Source organism: Chiloscyllium plagiosum, unplaced genomic scaffold (assembly GCF_037043375.1).
Source record: "Chiloscyllium plagiosum isolate Xiang-an unplaced genomic scaffold, Cpla_swu_hap1 HiC_scaffold_8, whole genome shotgun sequence".
In the NCBI taxonomy this organism is placed as follows: Eukaryota; Metazoa; Chordata; class Chondrichthyes; order Orectolobiformes; family Hemiscylliidae; genus Chiloscyllium; species Chiloscyllium plagiosum.
In genome coordinates, this window is record NW_028270146.1 from 79,293,255 (window position 1) to 79,312,911 (window position 19,657).

The 19,657-nt window shown below is 37.4% G+C and overlaps 1 protein-coding gene across 3 annotated transcripts in view; it reads left to right on the plus strand.

Moving 5' to 3' along the window:
• The window catches only part of dph6 (diphthamine biosynthesis 6), a 332,005-nt gene that overhangs the window by 268,824 nt on the left and 43,524 nt on the right, over positions 1 to 19,657 (plus strand). The window contains exon 15 of one of the 3 annotated variants that reach the window (XM_043698016.2): positions 13,666 to 16,562. The exons of the other annotated variants lie outside the window; for them this stretch is intronic. Within the exon in view, the coding sequence (XP_043553951.2) occupies positions 13,666 to 13,784 (119 nt within the window). The 3' untranslated portion in view covers positions 13,785 to 16,562. Of the gene's footprint in view, positions 1 to 13,665; positions 16,563 to 19,657 lie in introns of those variants that run through there. 3 annotated transcript variants of the gene reach the window in all.

The window sequence follows — 19,657 nt, forward strand, 5'->3', positions numbered from 1 at the left end:
AACGCTGTGAGGACAATGACTGGCAAAAAGCTGTGTAGAACAAGATCTTACTCACAATCCCAAAACCACAAATCCTCTCATCAAACCTGGCTGCAACCTGTACATGAATGCAAAGCAAGCCTAGATATAATATTTGAGCAAAAAATGTAAGATAAGAAAGTTTAAAGAGCGAATGTATGGTTTGTGAGAGTGGATACATTTAGTTGAGGAATGGGTACTGGCCGAATAAGTATGTAGATGCTTAGATATTTTAAAAGGGCATTTTATGGATTGGTTAGAGAGCAACAAGGGAACTGAATTCTTAAAATGTATACAGATCTCCTTCCTCTGGTAGCACACTATCAGGTGAACAAATGCAGAGGTGTGCTTAGATCTCGTTGCTAATAATAAAAAATCAGTAAAATTAACTAAATATTGGAGATTTCCTTCAAATGAATGTTGACATGTTCAGATGACTAGAAACTGAGGCAGCTGAGAGTCAGAAAAATGCAAAGGGTTCATTCTATGAGTATGTACCTAAGTGGATACAGCTTGGCATGAGAGCATCTTCCTGATTATAGCACACTTACACACTGTGCAATCATGTCCGGTATCCAAGCTTGCTGATTATCTTTTAACAACAAGCAACCTGAAACTATTATACGTTTGTAATTGTGAGAGAAGCTAGGTACGTCTGTGGTCAATGCATTCCACAGGAATTGTGTTATTTGTAGAATTAACCAGTTCCTCCGCTTTTCATGTTGCACAATGACCATGCCTCTATATTTAAAGTCATAAGTGTTCCACTGTGTCTTTTCATGGTGATTGTTTCTCTACAACTTTAGTGTCTGCATGGGTTTCCTCCGGGTGCTCCGGTTTCCTCCCACAGTCCAAAGATGTGCAGGGTCAGGTGAATTGACCATGCTAAATTGCCCGTAGTGTTAGGCAAGGGGTAAATGTAGGGGTATGGGTGGGTTTCGCTTCGGCGGGTCGGTGTGGACTTGTTGGGCCGAAGGGCCTGTTTCCACACTGTAATGTAATCTAAAAAATCTAATTGCGTGCACACCAATGTGCTCTTTGTGATTTTAAACAGGTTCAACTCTATTTAATGCAACCATTTCACTTGAGGATTAAATAACTCCTTGGTTTACATATACAGTAATGTAATGGATCAAAAAGTACGGTTCTGGAAAAGCACAGCCAGTCAGGCAGCATTCGAGGAGTAGGAGAGTCAACGTTTCAGGCATAAACTCTTCATCAAAAGCTTATGCTCGAAACATCAACTCTTCTGCTCCTTAGATGCTGCCTGGTTGGCTATGCTTTTCCAACATCACACTTTATGATTCTGATCTCTAGCATCTGCAGTCCTCACTTGCTCCACCAATTGTAATGGTCCTGTCTTCTTTTATAAATTTAATTAGGTTTCATTTTTGATTTAATAAATAACTGCATCTCTATCCCTTTTGATGTCTACAACGACATGTCACCCCTATACCTAGATTGCTATTAATTTCAACACCTGTACCTTATTTCAGGAATAATCACAATGTTGAATCTCAAAATTAGAACTCCAACTTCTATTGAGACAGATTCTTGACTGGTAAACTAAGTGAGGTTAAGGTTGTATGAGTAACTGGCACACACAACTGGAGGATACAATGAAACATTTATTAAAATAAGAGAGATTGCAAAGATAGAGAATGACAAAATAATAGAACTTGCAGACCACAAACGTAATAATGTATTCACCAAAATAAATGACAAAATTTTTTAAAACACAAGCAATCAAGGTGGATGTGGAAAGCTGAGAGGGGGTCAAAAGAAAAAAAATTTAAAGGAACATGGAAGTGTTTTACAGATGGATCAGTAATCACTTGTTAAAGGTGAACTGGAAATCTTAAGAGAGGAGAATTGTCAGTTTATGGATCATGATCAAAAATGACACTGATATTAATTAAGTGAGTATTTCTATGCTCCACTTAGAAAATAATTCTGCAAGAGAATATAAACTCAAGGAGTGTAATAATCAACATTAAGAATAATTAGAGGAGGGGGGCCAGAAGGTTTGAGAGAAGTGAAATGTACGCTTATAAAGCAAAAAGATTTGGCAGAGTTTCAGAGTAGCCTTTTGGATAACGATGGTAAAAACAAGGACTGCAGATGCTGGAAACCAGAGTCTAGATTAGAGTGGTGCTGGAAAAGCACAGCAGGTCAGGCAGCATCTGAGGAGTAGGAAAATCGACGTTTCGGGAAAAAGCTCTTCATCAGGAATAGGGCGCTATTCCAGATGAAGGACTTTTGCCCGAAACGCCGATTTTCCTGCTTTTCCAGCACCACTCTAACCTAGACTTTTGGATAATGATACCAAGAGTATGACAGGAAGGGGCAGAGTAGACAAACATAGAAAAGGAGCAATAAATAAGATCAAAAGGGGAAATACTGGTTAAAAAGGTAAAATTGATTGCTCTTTGTTTGAATGCTCATAGTGTTCAGTACAAAATACACAGACCAACTGGGCAAATTAACTGTGTAGGTTAATGGGTATGATCTTAAAAGCCATTACAGAAACACGGTTACCAGGAAATCAAAGCTGGGAACTAAATATTCAGGTGTATATGACTTTTCAAAAGGACAGATAGGAACAAAGTGTACTGGGGTCAAATTGTTGGTATGGGATGGAATGAGTACTATAGCAAGAAATGCTCTTGAATTGGAAGAAGGATGACCCATGTGTGTGGAGGTAAGAAATATAAGGGAAGGAAATCACTGGTAGGACTGGTCTGTAGCCCCTCCCCCCATCAGCAGCTACATTGTGTGACAGAGAATAAATCATGAGGAAATCAAGACACATAACAAAGACAGTGCAATCACCAATGATTTTAATCTTCATGTAGATTGGGATAGACAGATTGGTAGAAAAAGCTAAGAAGAAGATATCATAACATGCATTTGGGATAGTGTCCTAGAAGAATAAATAATGTCAGAGTAAAATATCTCCTCGGAAACAGTGGCCATAATGTGATAGAATGTAGCATTTAGTTTGAGAGGGAGGAACTTGGGTTGGAAACAAGTGTGCTAAACCTACGCATAATCACAAAGAAATGAGGGATGAGCTGGCTGAAATGGTCTGGGGAAGGAGTTTATCAGCCAAGACAATTCAGGTTCAATAGCAGACGTTTGAAAAAAATGGTTAGTGGCTCACTTAGATTACTTACAGTGTGGAAACAGGCCCTTCGGCCCAACAAGTCCACACCGACCCACCGAAGCGCAACCCACCCATACCCCTACACTTCCCCCTTCACCTAACACTACGGGCAATTTAGCATGGCCAATTCACCTGACCTGCACATCTTTGGACTGTGGAAGGAAACCGGAGCACCCGGAGGGAACACACGCAGTCAAGGGGAGAATGTGCAAACTCCACACAGTCGCATGAGGCCGGAATTGAACCCGGGTCTCTGGCGCTGTGGGGCAGCAGTGCTAACCACTGTGCCACCGTGCTGCCCACAATTGGAAGGATTCTAAGAAGGGCATAAGCTATACATGGTTAACCAGGGAAGTTAAGGATAGCATCACATCGAAAGAAAAGCATACAATGTGGCAAAGATTAGTCGCAAGTCAGAAGATTGGTAAATTTTTAAAAACCAACAAAGGATGATCCAAAAAAAAAGAGAAAATAGCCTTTGAGGGTAAACTTACAAGTAATATGGTGATAGATAGCAAGAGCTTTCTTAAATATATAAAAAGAAACAGAAACAGAAATTTATTGAGAAACTCAGCAGGTCTGACAGCATCTGTGGGAAGCAATCAGAATTAATATTTTGTGGCCTGTGACTCTCTTCATAATGGTCTGAATTCTAAAGAAGAATCACTGGACATCAAACATTATTTCTGTTTTCTCCAGCATCCACAGCTCCCTGTTTTGAATAAAAAGAGAAAAATGAACCTATTCATAAGCCCCTTACAGAATGAGGCAGGGGAATAATAATGGGGAACCAGAAAGTGTCAGAGGAATTGAATAAATACTTTGCATTCGTCTTGACAGTAGAAGAAACTAACACCACCCTGAAATGACTGAACTTTCAAAGGGAAAAAGGAGAAGAGGAAATAAGTGCAATAACTGTCACCAAAAAAAAAGGTACTGGGAACACTAACAGGACTAAAGACCAATAAACCTTGATAGGATGCATCCTAGGATATTAAAGGAAGTAGCTACAAAGATATTGGACGCACTGGTGTAATCTTCCAGGGATTATTAAATTGTGGAATGGTCCAATGAATTGGAAAACTGCCAATGGTAATATCTTTACTTAAAAAAGGGAAGGAGACAAAAGACCATAAGACATAGGAGTGGAACCAAGGCCATCCGGCCCATCGGGTCCACTCCGCCAGTCAATCGTGACTGATGGGCATTTCAACTCCAATTACCCGCACTCTCCCAGTAGCCCTTAATTCCTTGTGAGATCAAGAATTTATCATTCTCTGTCTTGAAGACATTTAACATCCCGGCCTCCATTGCGCTCCATGGCAATAAATTCCACAGGCCCACCACTTTCTGGCTGAAGAAATGTCTCCTTATTTCTGTTCTAAATCGACCCCCTCTAATTCAAAGGCTGTGCCCAAGGGTCCTAGTCTCGCTGCCTAATGGAATCTAATTTCCAGCATCCACCTTTCCTAAGCATTGCATTATCTTGTAAGTTTCTATTAGATCTCCCCTCAACCTTCTAAACTCTAATGAATACAATCCCAGGATCCTTAGCTGTTCATCATATGTTAGGCCTACCATTCCAGGGATCATCCATGTGAATCTCTGCTGGAGACACTCGAGTTCCAGTATGTCCTTCCTGAGGTGTAGGGGCCAAAGGAGACATCAGTTAGCTTGTTGTACTGGCAGTTAAAAAAAATTTAATAGCAGAACATTTAGGAATACATAATATGATCAAGCAGAGTAGTGTGGAATCATAAAGGGGAAATCATGCCTGACAAGTTTACCAGAATTCTTTACAGAGGTAACAGGCAAGATAAACAAATGGGAGGCAGTAGACGTAATAAATTTGGATTTTCAGAAGGCATTTGTTAAGCTATTACTCATTAGGCTACTTAAGATAAAAGTCCAGGTGTTGGAGGTAGGATATTAGCATGAAGAGAGGATTAGCTAACTAATAGAGGACAGGCATTTTCAGGATGGCAACCTGTAACTGGTGTTGTACCACAGGGATCAGTGCTGGGGCCACAGTTGTTTGCAATATGTATTAATGACTTGATAAGGGAAATGAATGTATTGTGGTCAGGTTTACAGATGATGCAAAATTAGGTGGTAAGAATGACGCAAAGGGTCTGCAGAGGAGTGAACACTTGCAAGCAGTATGGTGGCAGACAGCAAGAACAAAAACTTGGCAGAGAAATATAATATGGAGAAATGTGAGGTTACTTTGGCAGGAGAAATAGTGGAGCTGAATATTATTTAAATAGAGAAAGACTTCAGAAGCCTACAGAACAGAGGGTCCTTGTCAGTGAATCACAAAACTTAAGCATCCAAGTTCTGTGGGTAATAGGGAAGACGAATGGAATGTTGGCCTTTATTTCAAAGAGAATGTAGTAAAAAGTACAAACTAAAATTATATGGCAAGCTATGCCTAACTGATTGTCAGTACAATTCTTTTAGGAGAAAGTGAGGACTGCAGATGCTGGAGATCAGAGTTGAAGAGTGTGGTGCTAGAAAAGCATGGCCGGTCAGGCAGTATCTGAGGAACAGGAGATATTCCAAAACGTCAATTTTCCTGCTTCTCGGATACTGCCTGACTGGCTGTGCTTTCCCAGCACCACACTCTTCGAGTATAATTCTCTTGTTTGCCTCACTAGGGTAGCAAACAGAAACTCTGGCCATGCTGATCCCAGAGTCATTAGAAAGGTCAAATGTCATATAGAAAAATGCAAAATTCCCTAATCTTCCTGATATTCAGATCCAGGTTAAGAGAAAGCATGGAGTAAGTTTCTGTTCTGTAAGGACCATTTCTTTTTTAAAAAAAACACTGTGAACTGAAATGGAAAAGAGCTGTTGTAAAATAGTATTTGAAAGTGTGGCTGTACGTTTCTAAACCAAGTAATACAAGACCCATTGCAACTGTTTGAACAAGCAGAACTTGAAGTTTGAGTTGCAAACATTTGAGCTTAGGAGGTGTACCGATGCAGCTTTTGCTGGCAACAAGAAGTTGATAGGTTTATGGACTAGTGACGAGTTATCCATGACAGACACCTTTTTCCCTATACAACTCAAATAGCTGAACAGCTTGGTACTGGGTACAAGTTATAGGAGATAAATGTTATTGTAAGCTATGACTTTTAATTGATAAGGTCAGAGGCATTTAATAAGCGAACTGGCCACCTTGTGTTTCTTACTAATCAGTGGAAGCATCTGGAGAAAGATTGTTGAAGCAACATGCTAGCCAGTAAAGGAATAAAAAGGATCATCTCAATAACAGAAATGAGGATCAAAGAGAACTGAACTGTATTTCCAAATTTTCCCCTTTGTCCATAACCCATTTTACCCTGTCTGTTTCACTGAGTGTGAAAGGGGTAGTTTATGAGATGATTAAGTTTAATGAGTACTGTTCTCTGTCATTGGTTCATAACTGTTTATCTGTAGGTAGAATCATAAGCCCTTAAATGAATTTGCAAGTTGGCACAACTTATAAGAAGTAATTATTTGATAAAAATAGCCATTATCCCATAGGGTGACTTTAATGTACCCTGTTCCACAGTACCTCTATTAATCAGTGTCCACCTGCCAACCAGACAGCACTTTCCTGTCATACTGTATAAATGTGTTTTCCCTTTATGTAAGTATTCTTGCAAATTGTCCTGACAAGCATAAGGCAAAAAAGCTCTGACAAAATGTGTCTGTTTTCAGCAGCACCAGAAAGGAGCATGACCAGGCATGATACCTTGTTTGAATTAAACAAAAAAATGTGAGAGATAGTAATTTCCTGTTGCATTCTCCATGGCAACACCATGAGCAATTTAAGTTGAATTCTTGACTAATCAGCACCTTGTTGTTGTATAGCATAAATTGTTGCTCCCTTTGAAATTTGGTATTCTTGCATCTGTCATGTTGTGTGCAAGAATAAAAGCTTCAACAGTGTCTCTTTATTCATCAATTCTTAAGTTATATACTATTGAGCAACTATTTCAACACATTGTGTGCAGAATGTGTATCTTATACCGAGGTATACAAGAAATTGAGGTCGCACTTAAAGTAGAATCTTGCAAACCTACATTAACACTCTGTGCATTATAGCTTTAACATCTGCAGCAGGAAGATGAGATTTAACCAAATAGAATTCCCATTTTTTAAAAAAAAACAATTGGACTATGTCTCTAGCTCAATGTAATTGCTTTCTTGTCCAGGACATTTAAAATCTAAATGTATGAATTGTTATTTGGGATTATGTACTCCAGAACAAATGCAATCCTGTGTAATCTGTCAAATTTAATATTTGACAGGCTTGAGAAAAATTAATCGGTGTTAAAAGTTTACAGCAAATGCATATCTTTTCAGTAAAAGATCAAACCATTCATTTCTCTGATGTGAAGTTTCATTGTTATTGTTTCAGGCCTCCAAACATGTGTAAGTAGTGTCTCAGTTTCCATTTGTCCATCCCCCAGCTGCCAGAACTCAGTTATTTGGTGCTGAAATTCCGTCAAATCATATTAAAACTGATGCTGCCTGCAACAGCACAAAGTTCAGACGTATGCTGGTTATTTCTCCCTTGGCACCATGAGCAATGAAGTCATTTGTGCTCTTTCATCATCTTAGTTTGCTACATTGGGAGTTTCAAAAGTAAACTTTTTGTGGAGAGTAATTGAAGTTGATCCAGGGGCTCAGCAACAATGCTATATGCCTATTGCCATTACCTTATGACTCCATACACAATGGGATTAGTTTTATTCCATGGCTGCACTGTTGAACTATGAGGGAAAACACAAATCACAATCTCCATGATAGTTCTAAATCCAAAATAGGTATGGCTGAGTAAGTTAACTATTTAAATGTAATGATGTATTCCAGGCAGAGAAAAAAACCATTCCCTTCATAGTCTGAATATGAGGATGACTAGGAGGTGAACCAAAAACAAGGTAGTGGAGCTTCTTCAGTCTTAGTAATGAGAGTATCAGCATTTTTTCACTTTACTTCACATGCCTTTGTATCTCCTGTGACATCAATATATGCAGTTTTACTTTTTATCTATATATTATACCAAGGAACCATAAAAGTGTAGAGAAACTCAATAATAGAACAAATTTAAAGGCTATGTACCTTAATGCACAAAGCATTCGGAATAAGGTAGACAAATTGATGGTACAAATCAAGGTAAGTAAATGTGACTTCATAGCCATTAAGGCAACATGCATACAAGGAGATCAAAAGTGAGAACTTAACATTCAGAGATATTTGGCCTTTCAGAGAAACAGAAGGGATGTAAAAGTTGATGGGGTAACACCGTTAAACAATAAATGAAACATGAGAACTGATATATGCTTGGATGATGTAGAGTCCATTTGGGTGGAGATAAAACACAAGGGAAAGAAGAAGTCTATAGCAATAATGTCTCGATCCCCAAACAGTAGCCACTCTGTTGGAAAGACTATAAGTCAATAAATAATAAGAGCATGTAAAATGATAGACAATAATTGTCATTGACATCAATCTTCATGTTGAATTGGGTTAATCAAATTAGAAAGTGTAGCTGTGACAGCAAATTCATAGTGTATATTATGGATATTTTCCTAAGTCATAGATCCAACCAGAGAGCAGGCTGTCTTGGAATGGCCTCAGAGTAAAAGATCTCCCAGGAAGTAGTGATCATAACATGATAGAATTTAATATTCAGTTCGACATTGAGAAACTTGGGTCAGAAACAACTCTGTTTAACTTAAATAAAGAGAACTACAATGAATGAGAATAGAGTTAAATAAAGTAAACCGGGCTGGTGAATTAGCAGGATTGACAATAAACAAGCAGTAGTGGACATTAAGGAGGTAATTCATGACTCTCAGCAAAAATATATCCCAGTAAAGAAGCAAGATTTTAAGAGAGAGAGATAAACCAACCATGGCTAACTGAAGAAGTTAAAGAAAGTATTAACTTAAAGAGAAAAAGAAAAAGCATATCAGGAGACCAGTGTCAGTGATATCCCTGAAGACTAGGAGAGGTTCAGAATCCTTAAAAGGGACAACTAAAAAGATAATAAAGGCAGAAAGAATAAAATACCAGGGCAAATTAGCAATAAATATGAAAACAGACAATAAAAGCTTCTTTAAAGATCTAAAATGGAAGAAAGAGGTCAAAGTGAGCATCGGCCCCTTAGAAAATAAATCTGGTGAGATGATTTTAGGGAACAAAGAAATGGCAGATGAGTTAAACAGATATTTTGCTTTAGTCTTAACGACACTTCAAACATACCATGGAGAATAAATAATACAGGGGAGGAATTAAATACCATCACTAAAGAATTAGTATAAGACAAACTAATGGGCTAAAGGCAGATAAATACCCTGGCCCCGATGGTTTGCATCCTAGGATCTTAAAAGAGGTCTGTGGAGATAGTGGATGCATCGTTTGTAATTTTGTAAAAATTGCAAGATTCTGGAGAAGTGCTGGAGGATGGAAAAATTGCTCGCATGATATCACTATTCAAGAAGTGAGCGAGGCAGAAAGAGGGCAACTATCAGCTGAATAGTCTAGCATCTATTGTTGGAAAAGTACTGGGAATCAATTTTTAAGTACTTTGGAAAATGGCATCATGAAAGGGAAGTCATATCTGACTAATTTTTAAAGTTTGTCAAGGCAATCTCAATCAGAGTGGAAAGAGGGGAACTAGTAGAGATGTTGCATTTGGACTCTCAAGAGACATTCAACAAGAAACCTCACAAAAGGTTAAGTCAAAAGGTAAGAGCAGATGGTGTTGGAAATAGTATATTAGCATGGATAGAGATTTGGTTCAAGGGCAGAAAACAGAGAATGGGGATAAAGGGTTCTTTTTCAGGTTGTTGATCTGTGACCAGTGGGGTTCCACAGGGATCAGTGTTGGACTGCAACTGTTTGCAATGTATTTTAATGACTTGGAGGAAAGAAGTGAATGTACAGTAGCCAAATTTGTCGACTATATTAAAATAAGTGGAAAAGCAGGTTGTGAGAGGGATACAAACAGTTTACAGAGAAATATTGATAGGTTAAGTAAATGGGCAAAATGCTGGCAAATGGAGTATAATGCAAGAACATGCAAAGTTGTTCAATTTGGAAGTGAGAACAACACAACAGAATATTATTTATATTAGGAAAATCCGCAACTGCAACACAAAGGGAGGTGTGGTACTTGCACACAAAACACAGAAAACCTGGTGCACAGGTTAGCAGGTAATCAGGAAGGCTAATGTAACGTTGATCCTTATTTCAACGGGGTTTGTGTCTAAGAGTAGGGAAGTCTTAGTGCAACTGTAAAAAGTACTGGTAAGACCACACCTGGAGTACTGTTAGCAGTTTTAGTCCCCTTATTTAAGGAAAGATATCATTTCATGGAGGCATTTCAGAGAAGGTTCACTAGGATGATCCAATGGTATGACGGATTGCCTTATGAGCAACAGTTAAATAGGTTGGAACTACTCACTAGAGTTTAGAAGATTGAGGGATGATTTCATATAAACATATAGAATTCTTAAGGGGCTTGACAGCGTAAATGCTGAGAGGCTGTTTCCCTCATGGGAGAGACTAGGACCAGAGGGCATCGCCTCAGAATAAAGGGGTTCTGGATTAGTGGTGCTGGAAGAGCACAGCAGTTCAGGCAGCATCTGACGAGCAGTAAAATCGACGTTTCAGGCAAAAGCCCTTCCTGATGAAGGGCTTTTGTCCGAAACGTCGATTTTACTGCTCCTCAGATGCTGCCTGAACCGCTGTGCTCTTCCAGCACCACTAATCCAGAATCTGGTTTCCAGCATCTGCAGTCATTGTTTTTACCTCAGAATAAAGGGGTGCCAATTTCAGACTGAGGTGAGAAGAAATTTATTTCAAAAAGATACGAGTCTTTGGAATTCCTTGCCACAAAGAGCTGAGGGGGCAGAGTCCTTGTGTATATTTAAGGCTGAGATCAATAAGGGAATCAAGGTTTACAGGGGAAAGGCAGGAAACTGGACATGAGGCATGTTGGATCGGCCATGATCATATTGAATGGCAGAGGAAGCTCCAGAGACCAAATGGCCTACTCCTGCTCCAATTTCGCATGGTCTTATACACCCTGTACCACAGTTCTCTTTACTGACCTTAAAAAAAAACATTCTTTTCAGTTTGTAGCTATGACATCAAGATCTCATTGTGCACCCATTTCTGAAATGAGCGGGCCCCATCATTATATGTGAGCACTGGTGTAAATGAAAATATATTACAAGCCATTATGGAATAAAAACAGAAAAAAAATGACCTGTTAAAATAACCTGCATAAATCATTGCTGCCAAAAAGGAAAACTTAATTACATTTATAATATTTTTTTAAATACCCCATGGAGACAAGCACATAATTAAAAGTTTAATAATTTAAGCATTCAGCCCCCGAATGATTTGTATTATTCTGCTAGTTTTAGTTAATTAATTAGCCACAAATCCACAGTAGAAAGCAAAATTCCAAATGTGCCCTCTGGCCAGTAGTAGATGGAAGAACGAAATGAACCTTTCTGTGCAGTATCTTCTCACCCAAAACACATTGAGACCAGCTGCACAGCAACAAGAGAAGGATAAAGTCACCTAATTTGAAAGATGAGTTTTTTTTTTATTAAGAGTATAACTGAATGGTTTATTCAGTTATTTCAGCTATCATGAGCCTGAGGTTATTCTTCATTTGGAGTCTTGTTCTATATTTGGTATTTTTGGTTTGTTAGCACTGAAAGTAATAATGTCCTCGCTGAAGTACACACTGACTAAGGACATTACAGTGAGTCGTGTAACCCTGCAGCAAATATGCTAAACCTTCACTTTATGATGGTGAAAGACCTACATTTGGTTTTGAGCTTCAATCTTTGATCATTCCAGCAAGCATTTTTTGGGGGGAATCTCACCTAAATTACGCTGAAGCTCAGAACTCCATATTTCATGCCTTAGACTTTCTTACTCATACTAGCCAATCATGTTTGCTGCAGGTGATGTGGCATATTGGTCAGGAGGACAATGTTTCAAACAAAAGATCATTCTTCCTTTCTTCCCCCAACCCTAGGTCTTTGGTAAGAGCCTTTTATCTTAGGAACTGAGTCCCCTCTTTCAAAATCTACAGGAAATCAGCTTGCAATTGAGCCAAGCACAAGCATTGCACTATTTGCAGCAAGCAAGCAACAAATTTGTTGCACACATTGGATATAAATTCTTGAGTTATTAACATCCTGTACAAAAGTAAATTTTGATTGTATAATGTTGTAGCAGAGCAATGGTATTTGATATTGTTAGCATGTTTTACACTGTCTACTAATCTCCATGCTTCATTACTTTCCAAAGGCATCCAGAAATTGCTGTAATTTTTGTTTTTATCATTGCAGCTAAACTAAGTTTTCTAAAATCAATGCTTTTTATTAGTGTCAAATAAAAATTAAGGGGTTCCTTTGTATATATTCCAGCACTTTAGCCATGCATGGTGAACACTTTTTACCTTGATCTAATAACAATGGGTTGCTATTTTTCATACATTATAAAAGATCAGATAGTCCCAAGAGCGCAGAAGAATTAATATTAAAAGCATGTTCTCATAGCTCTGTTTACAATTTTTGCAATGCAAATGGAGCAGCTTCAACCATTTCTCTGCATTTAAGTCTCACTGTTTAAAGAATTATGCATTGTATATGTAATCATACTGTTCTGTGGTCAGTGTTTGTTGTTTTAGAGCACAAAAACATTTTTTTTCCAAAAAAAAATGAACGAGTGGTAGATGCTTTAAATCAAGTTTTCAGAAAAATAAAGAACTAATTAATGATCACTCAGCAGAAAGCACTTCATGCATTAAAAAACAATCAGTCCTGGGTCATTCACCATAGGTCCTTAGTTTGGCATCAGTGAAGCCAAAACTACTGTCTTTCTAATGCATCCAATTAGTGGCCATATGCTTTGACAGTAAGGAGATGTGAATATTCCACAATCTGCTAGGGACCAAGAGACATCAATAACTTCTGAATAATCATATAGGGCCTGGTCAATGGGTTAAGTGCTCCACTGACCATAGGGCACATCTTTAGGGACAGCACGACTTACCCTAGAACCAGGAATACAATTCCCTAATGGGACCCCTCTTCACAGGACAAGCCATGTATGGAATTTATACTCTGAGGAGTAGTCCTTGGGTAGTTTCAGATGTTTGATGTGAGGTTTGTGAAACCTAGCTTACCATATGCTACAAACAAAGTGCAGCACAGCTTTCCAGCCAGTATAGATTTTTTCGTAAAGGCAGCTGAGACAAAGAGCTTTCCTGTACTATTAAATTCTTTCTCATCATGTAAAAATGTAACTATCAGAGAGACCATTTCAAGAAAATGCATTTTTGTTACAATGGTGTATCTTTTAACATTATGTATTTTTAGATTTGCATCCATTATTTAAGTAGTGATTTGTGGTTTCTATATGACTGAGTTACTTTTTAACACTCTCATTATTTTTAGATTTGGAGAGATCCCTAGAAGATTTACTGGACTTAAAGTTCCCACTGCTGATTTTGGTGCCTGTAGCAGATTTGCCTGGCCTAGAAATTCTGCATGTATCTTGTTGGCTGAGCAGCTAAGGACTAAAGACAGGATGGAGAATTACGATTACCCAGCTACTGTAAATCCATTTCCTCCCCCTTTTTTGAAAGAACGAAAACAAAAGCAGAATTCCACCTGTGTTTATAGTAGCAGATCCAACAGCGTGCAAAAGAAAGAACTTCAAATAACACTTTGGTCAACACTATGACTAGATTGTAACAAAGGGCTTCTTGTTCGTGGCCAAGTTTACTATTACGTTTATTGGCAACCGATAAAAGTAAAGCAGGAGAAAGGTGTTGCGTTTTACTGGATTTGTTGTTGATATTAATCTATGGAGTCAGCCAAAGGAAAGTCAATCAGCTTTTGTTTTAAATCTGTGCAGGTAGCATGAACAATAGTGTGTCTGAATTTTGATGTTAAATTTATAGTGCACAAAAATATATAGTTGTTTTCGTTTCATAACTATTGTTAACTTTTTTCATCTTTATAATCATTTCCATTATTGTGTTGTTGATGAGCAGCAAGTGAGTCCTTAGACCGATAGTGCAATTATTTAATGCTTAAGTCTTAATTTTTTTAACGCCACTTCCTTTCCACCTATAAAGAATTTTACACTGTGTAAGACAGCCTATCTCCTCAGGCATTTGCAAATCTTTTCCCAGTGGTGATTTTTCATGCATGTTCCTTGATTCTGTGTATGGGGTGTCATAACCAAGCTTGACCCCATTTTCACTGATCTCAGGTCGTGCACACTTTGTCAGATGGCCATAAGGGATAAAAGTCCTCTATGACTTTTGTCTCCCTGATCCTGAAGATATTGCGACACTTCTACCAACATCTATTCCAAAAATCAGCTGATTCAACTGAGTCCAGGAATCAAGCATTGGATGGACATTCCTGATTTTTGTATGTCAGCTATCCACTGTGTTAATTCTCTAAGCCATAGAGAGCCAATTCTGAGATTATTACATGTAGCTTTACTTGTAGCTCAGCAGTGCATAAACAGAAAAAATGTTATGAACAACCTTTCTTTCTACTTAATTCAGCATTTGTACAAAAATAGAAAGGCACTTGCCTATTAAAGCTCAGTCTCCCCAGTGAGTCATTTTGATCTAGGACTTGAAAGTGTTATGAAGCATGCTTTAGAAGCTGTTAGAAAAGAGATTCATTTTCACTGGCTTTATATGTTGTGTAATAAATCCACGCAAGTTACTGCGCAGGTTGAACAACTTGAGATTTCCGAGGTAACTGAAGCTATCTTGCTGATGAAGATAAATTATAGATGTTCTGTTTTTGTGTGTGAAATACCCATTTGATGGTTCTTTGAAGCAATTCAAGAATGGCCAAAGTTCGCTGCCATCATTAACAAAGGTCCCATATTGTAAAGGTTATGATACCAAACTCACCACCGAGAAATATATCAACTTTAATTCAATAAATCTGGTCATTTGGGAGTTGGAAATTATGACCACCAAAGTTACTGTTTTGATATGGTCCACAAATGTTCATGAATGTATTTTAGAGAAGATTTTGACCCTGCCATCGAAGTTAATCTACAGTTTACTCTGATCGACTTTAATACCATCATTTGTGACCCAGCATGCTATCAGTTGATAAATGCACACTTAGCCAGCGGTGCTAGTATCCTGAGAATAATATTTTCAAATGGTGCTTATCTTGTATGTGCATGTCCATATTCTCTCCTCCACAAATGTAATTTTTTGGTTTCTGTTTCCTTGCATTATAAGTTCTACTACTTCCTTGATCAAACTATGCACTGATATGGAACTAATCACTGATATGCTAAAATGGAAATATAGAAAATCCTTGCAGGTCTAGGCCATTGGGCCCTTTGAGCCTGCTACACTATTCATATGATCATGGCTGATCATCGAACTCAAAAACCTATTCCTACCTCTTCCTGGTATTCTTTGATCCCTTCAGCCCCAAGATCCATATCTAATTCCTTCTTGAAATCATGCAGTGTTATGGCCTCAGCTGCTTTCTGTGGCAGTGAATTCCATGGGCTCACCATTCTCTGGGTGAAGAAATTTCTCCTAATGTGTCATAATTACTGTAGTGTACTCCAAATTCTTAGACTGTCACCGCTGGCTCTGGACTCCCCTGCAACCAGGAACGTCCTTCCTGAATTTACTAATGTTAGAATTTTATACATTTCCACGAGTTCTTCCTCATTCTTTGAAACTCCTGTGAATGTATTCCCCAATCAATTCAACCACTCCTCATACGTCAGTCCCACCACCCCATGCTTACACTCGTGTATTCACCTATTATGAAAATATCAATTTTCATCGATCTTGAGGATAAATCTACCTGCACATGATTGAATTTTGAATTGAGTGATGTAAATCCATTAATAACTGTTTTATGATATCAGAAAATCAGAGTAATTATTGACAACATAGTGACCTATGGAAGACTTTTACTACCCGAATATGAGACTAAGTGCATTAGTTATAACTAATGTGACTGAATTTCATTATGAGGGTTTACATAGTCTTTATTTATGCCATGTTTAATAATGCAGTCTTTTCCATATAGTAAGTTAAAGCAATGTATTTGGTCCATCGTGACATGTTAATACAAGATATGTAGAAATGCACCTGAAAATAGCACTAATAAGCCTTGCCTTAAGCCTAGTATTCATGGTTTGAAAAGAAGCTGATTAAATTATTAATTACTCCAGCCCAGGATTATTTGGATAATGTGATTAACATGTCAAAATGTATTAATATTAAAAATTGTAAAGAAAACAAAAGAAACTATTTCACGTAATAAAAGTAAAATATTGCTGACTCTGGAAATCTGAAATTTTTTTAAAAAGGTGCTGGAAATACTCATCAAGGTATGGCAATATCGGAGGAAAGTTCACATTTCAAGTCAAATATGATTTTTCTTCATAGCAGAAAAATGTTAGAATGACGGGTTTTATAACATTGAAAGCTGAAGAGGGTATGGAATATGTATACTGTAGGAGAGATTAAGTGACAAAGGTATCATTGCAGAAAAGCATTGTGAATGGTAATGGCTGCAGTAAAGAACATATTGAAGCAAAGAATCTGGTCATAGTGAATTATGTTGCTTTACTTGCTGTTTATGTTGCATGTACATAGTACATCTATAAATAATAAGTCTGAAAACAGTCACAGATGTAAAACACTTTTTAAAAATTTGGACTAAAGAAATATTTCTTCTATCCCAGTTGGGACCACTGTTATTCTTTTTATTATAAAACTAACCCAAAAGGTAAGACATTATATGGTTCTGTCTGTGACTGTGGAGATATAAATGAGATCATATACTCAAGAGTTGATCTTGTGCCAATTTCTCATTTTACCAACTGCAATATAACTACATCAGTAGAAAGTAGAAACATTTAATTTATCTCTTTTTATTGAATGTGTGCCATTTCGTGCCAGGATTTCCAGTCATAAGAACTAAAAAGGTAATATGAGAGGTAGCATAAATCACAATTGATGCGAACTCTAGAACATATTTGTGCAGACTTTTAAGTGGGGTTAGTTCATTGCACAATAGCAGTGCAAAAGCCTGGTATATTGTGGCACTTAGGTCATGATTCCAGTCGACTTAGTACAGGATGACGTGGGTATTAAGTAATACAATACAATAATGACTTTAATAACATACTCCTAGCTATATGAACTTAATTTCTGCTCAATCTTCATCTCTCCTTAATGTTTTTTTTTTCCAGCTCATAGTCAGCAAACAGGCCTGAAATTCATGCGTAAGAATATCACTTATTGCACAGGATTTTGTAAACGCTGAAATAACTGAATTGTATTCATTGTATGAGAGTTCAGTATTCAAACAGGTATATTGGTAGTTGAAATAAGGGAAACCTTGATGTATGTGAGATCTCTGACATTGCAAAGTTGTTACACATGCAATATAAGAATACTCAAGCTGCTCTAAGTAATTATTATCTTAATCGTTTTAGACATTTTATGGAAACATAACCTTGGATTAGACCTGACACAGTGAAGCGAAAGTGGTGTGTTTTATCCTGGGTTGCAAACTGTGGAGGAAACAGCAGTGGGCTGCCTCTTGAGTAGAGAGAGCAGTGCACTGAAGCAGCCACTCAAGGACACTATGTTCCAATGTGCTTTAATGACAATGTTGTGCACTTTATTCCAAACAAAGGTTTTTTTTTATATGCAAACATATTTAAGTTATTGTAGTGTACATAAACATATGTTCTCTGTGTGCAAGAAAACTGATGTTTCCATTTAGTCTGATGCTGGCTGTACATATACATTAAACATAATATATTTGTATAAAGTCGTCATCAAAAGCTATGAGTTAAACCAGCAGCTGATTGCATAAAATGCTTTGAAGTTGTTTAATTATCTTCAAGATATTACATTCTGTCAAATAAAATTATATTTACAACTTACATTTCATTCAAAAGCAGTAATTTAAGGAAGGGTACCTTGAGCAGTTACCTGATCGTTTTTTTTGTAAATAACGACGCGCAGTGAATAGGACATTTTTATTTAATTTTGTTTTTATTTTCAATTGGCCATAGTTTGCCCAAATCGAGTTTGTACATTTTTTTGGATAATCTGGGTGAGATAAACTGCTAGTTAGCTGTTAGTAAGAGGCTCAAAGGGAATCAATAGCCAAATTTTCACCGCACCTGATCTTTCCATTGAAATTCATAAAACAACACTTCAGGCTCCTTTCAGAGACTCGTTTCATGACCTCACTATAACTTGGTTTGAAATGAAAATTCTTGAAATCGTAAATAAAAATTGTGTAGCTGGCTGCCAAATTGCTCGAAGCTTGTTTTGCACTGCCAGCACCAAACAGTTGAGACAATCATGTATGACCTGGAAAATATATGAATGCAGGCTAAGCAGAAATGACAATTTCCGTCTGCCAACTACTGATTATAGTTTAACTGTTATTCAGGTGTTTTAGAACAATGCAGGTAGCTTAATCTCTAGCCTCCTGCATTCAGACAAAGCCTAAGGCAACGTTTCATAAAATTGACTAACAGCAAATTTGTAAAAAAACATTTATGCGTTTTATTGGATTATAAAGTTAACCATGTGTACTTATCTCTGTGGTGAGAGAAATAAAACTGTGGACTTAAAGAGCCTCATGGATTGTATTTTAATTTCAATTTGGGAATTTTTGAAATGGTTGTCAGTATGTCTGGAGATGGAAATTAGAGGCAGTTCATGTGATGCACAGGGAGCACTAAAGTACCTATAAAAATCTTGAGCAATGAGATGATAAAACTTAAAATATGTTTGGAAAGAAAAATCTCATGAATCTCACATTATTGCCTGAATAAAATGGGCAAGGTTGGGAGACCCATTTATTCCAATGGTAAGAAAGATTTTGATAATGGCCATGTTCAGTGATTACCTCAAGTAATCACTACCTGTTTGCATTACTTGTTCCAGAAGCATTATCAACCAAGATCATCCAAATAAATGTGCAAACTTGAATTGGCAAATTAAGAAGGTTTTTTCATTGATACAGTGTCTTTTACAATCTCAGATCACCTCAAAGTGTTTCATAGTTAATTCAGTACTTATATTTTAATTCACTTTTAAGAGAATCAACCACAGTGCCATGGGTCTGGAGTTACATGTAGGCCAGACTAGATAAGGATGCAATTTGCTTTCATAAAGGATATATGCAAACTGTTGGTTTTCCCAACAATTGGCATTGGATTCATGGTCATTATTAAACCCTTAATTCCAGATTCTTTATTGAATTCAAATTCCACCATCTGTTAGGGCAGGTTTCAAATCCGGGTCCTCAGAACATTAGTTGAGTTTCTGGATTAAGAATCGAGCAATAGTACCACGAGACCATTGCCTCCCCAACATTTGAAATGCAATTAATGTTGTAATGT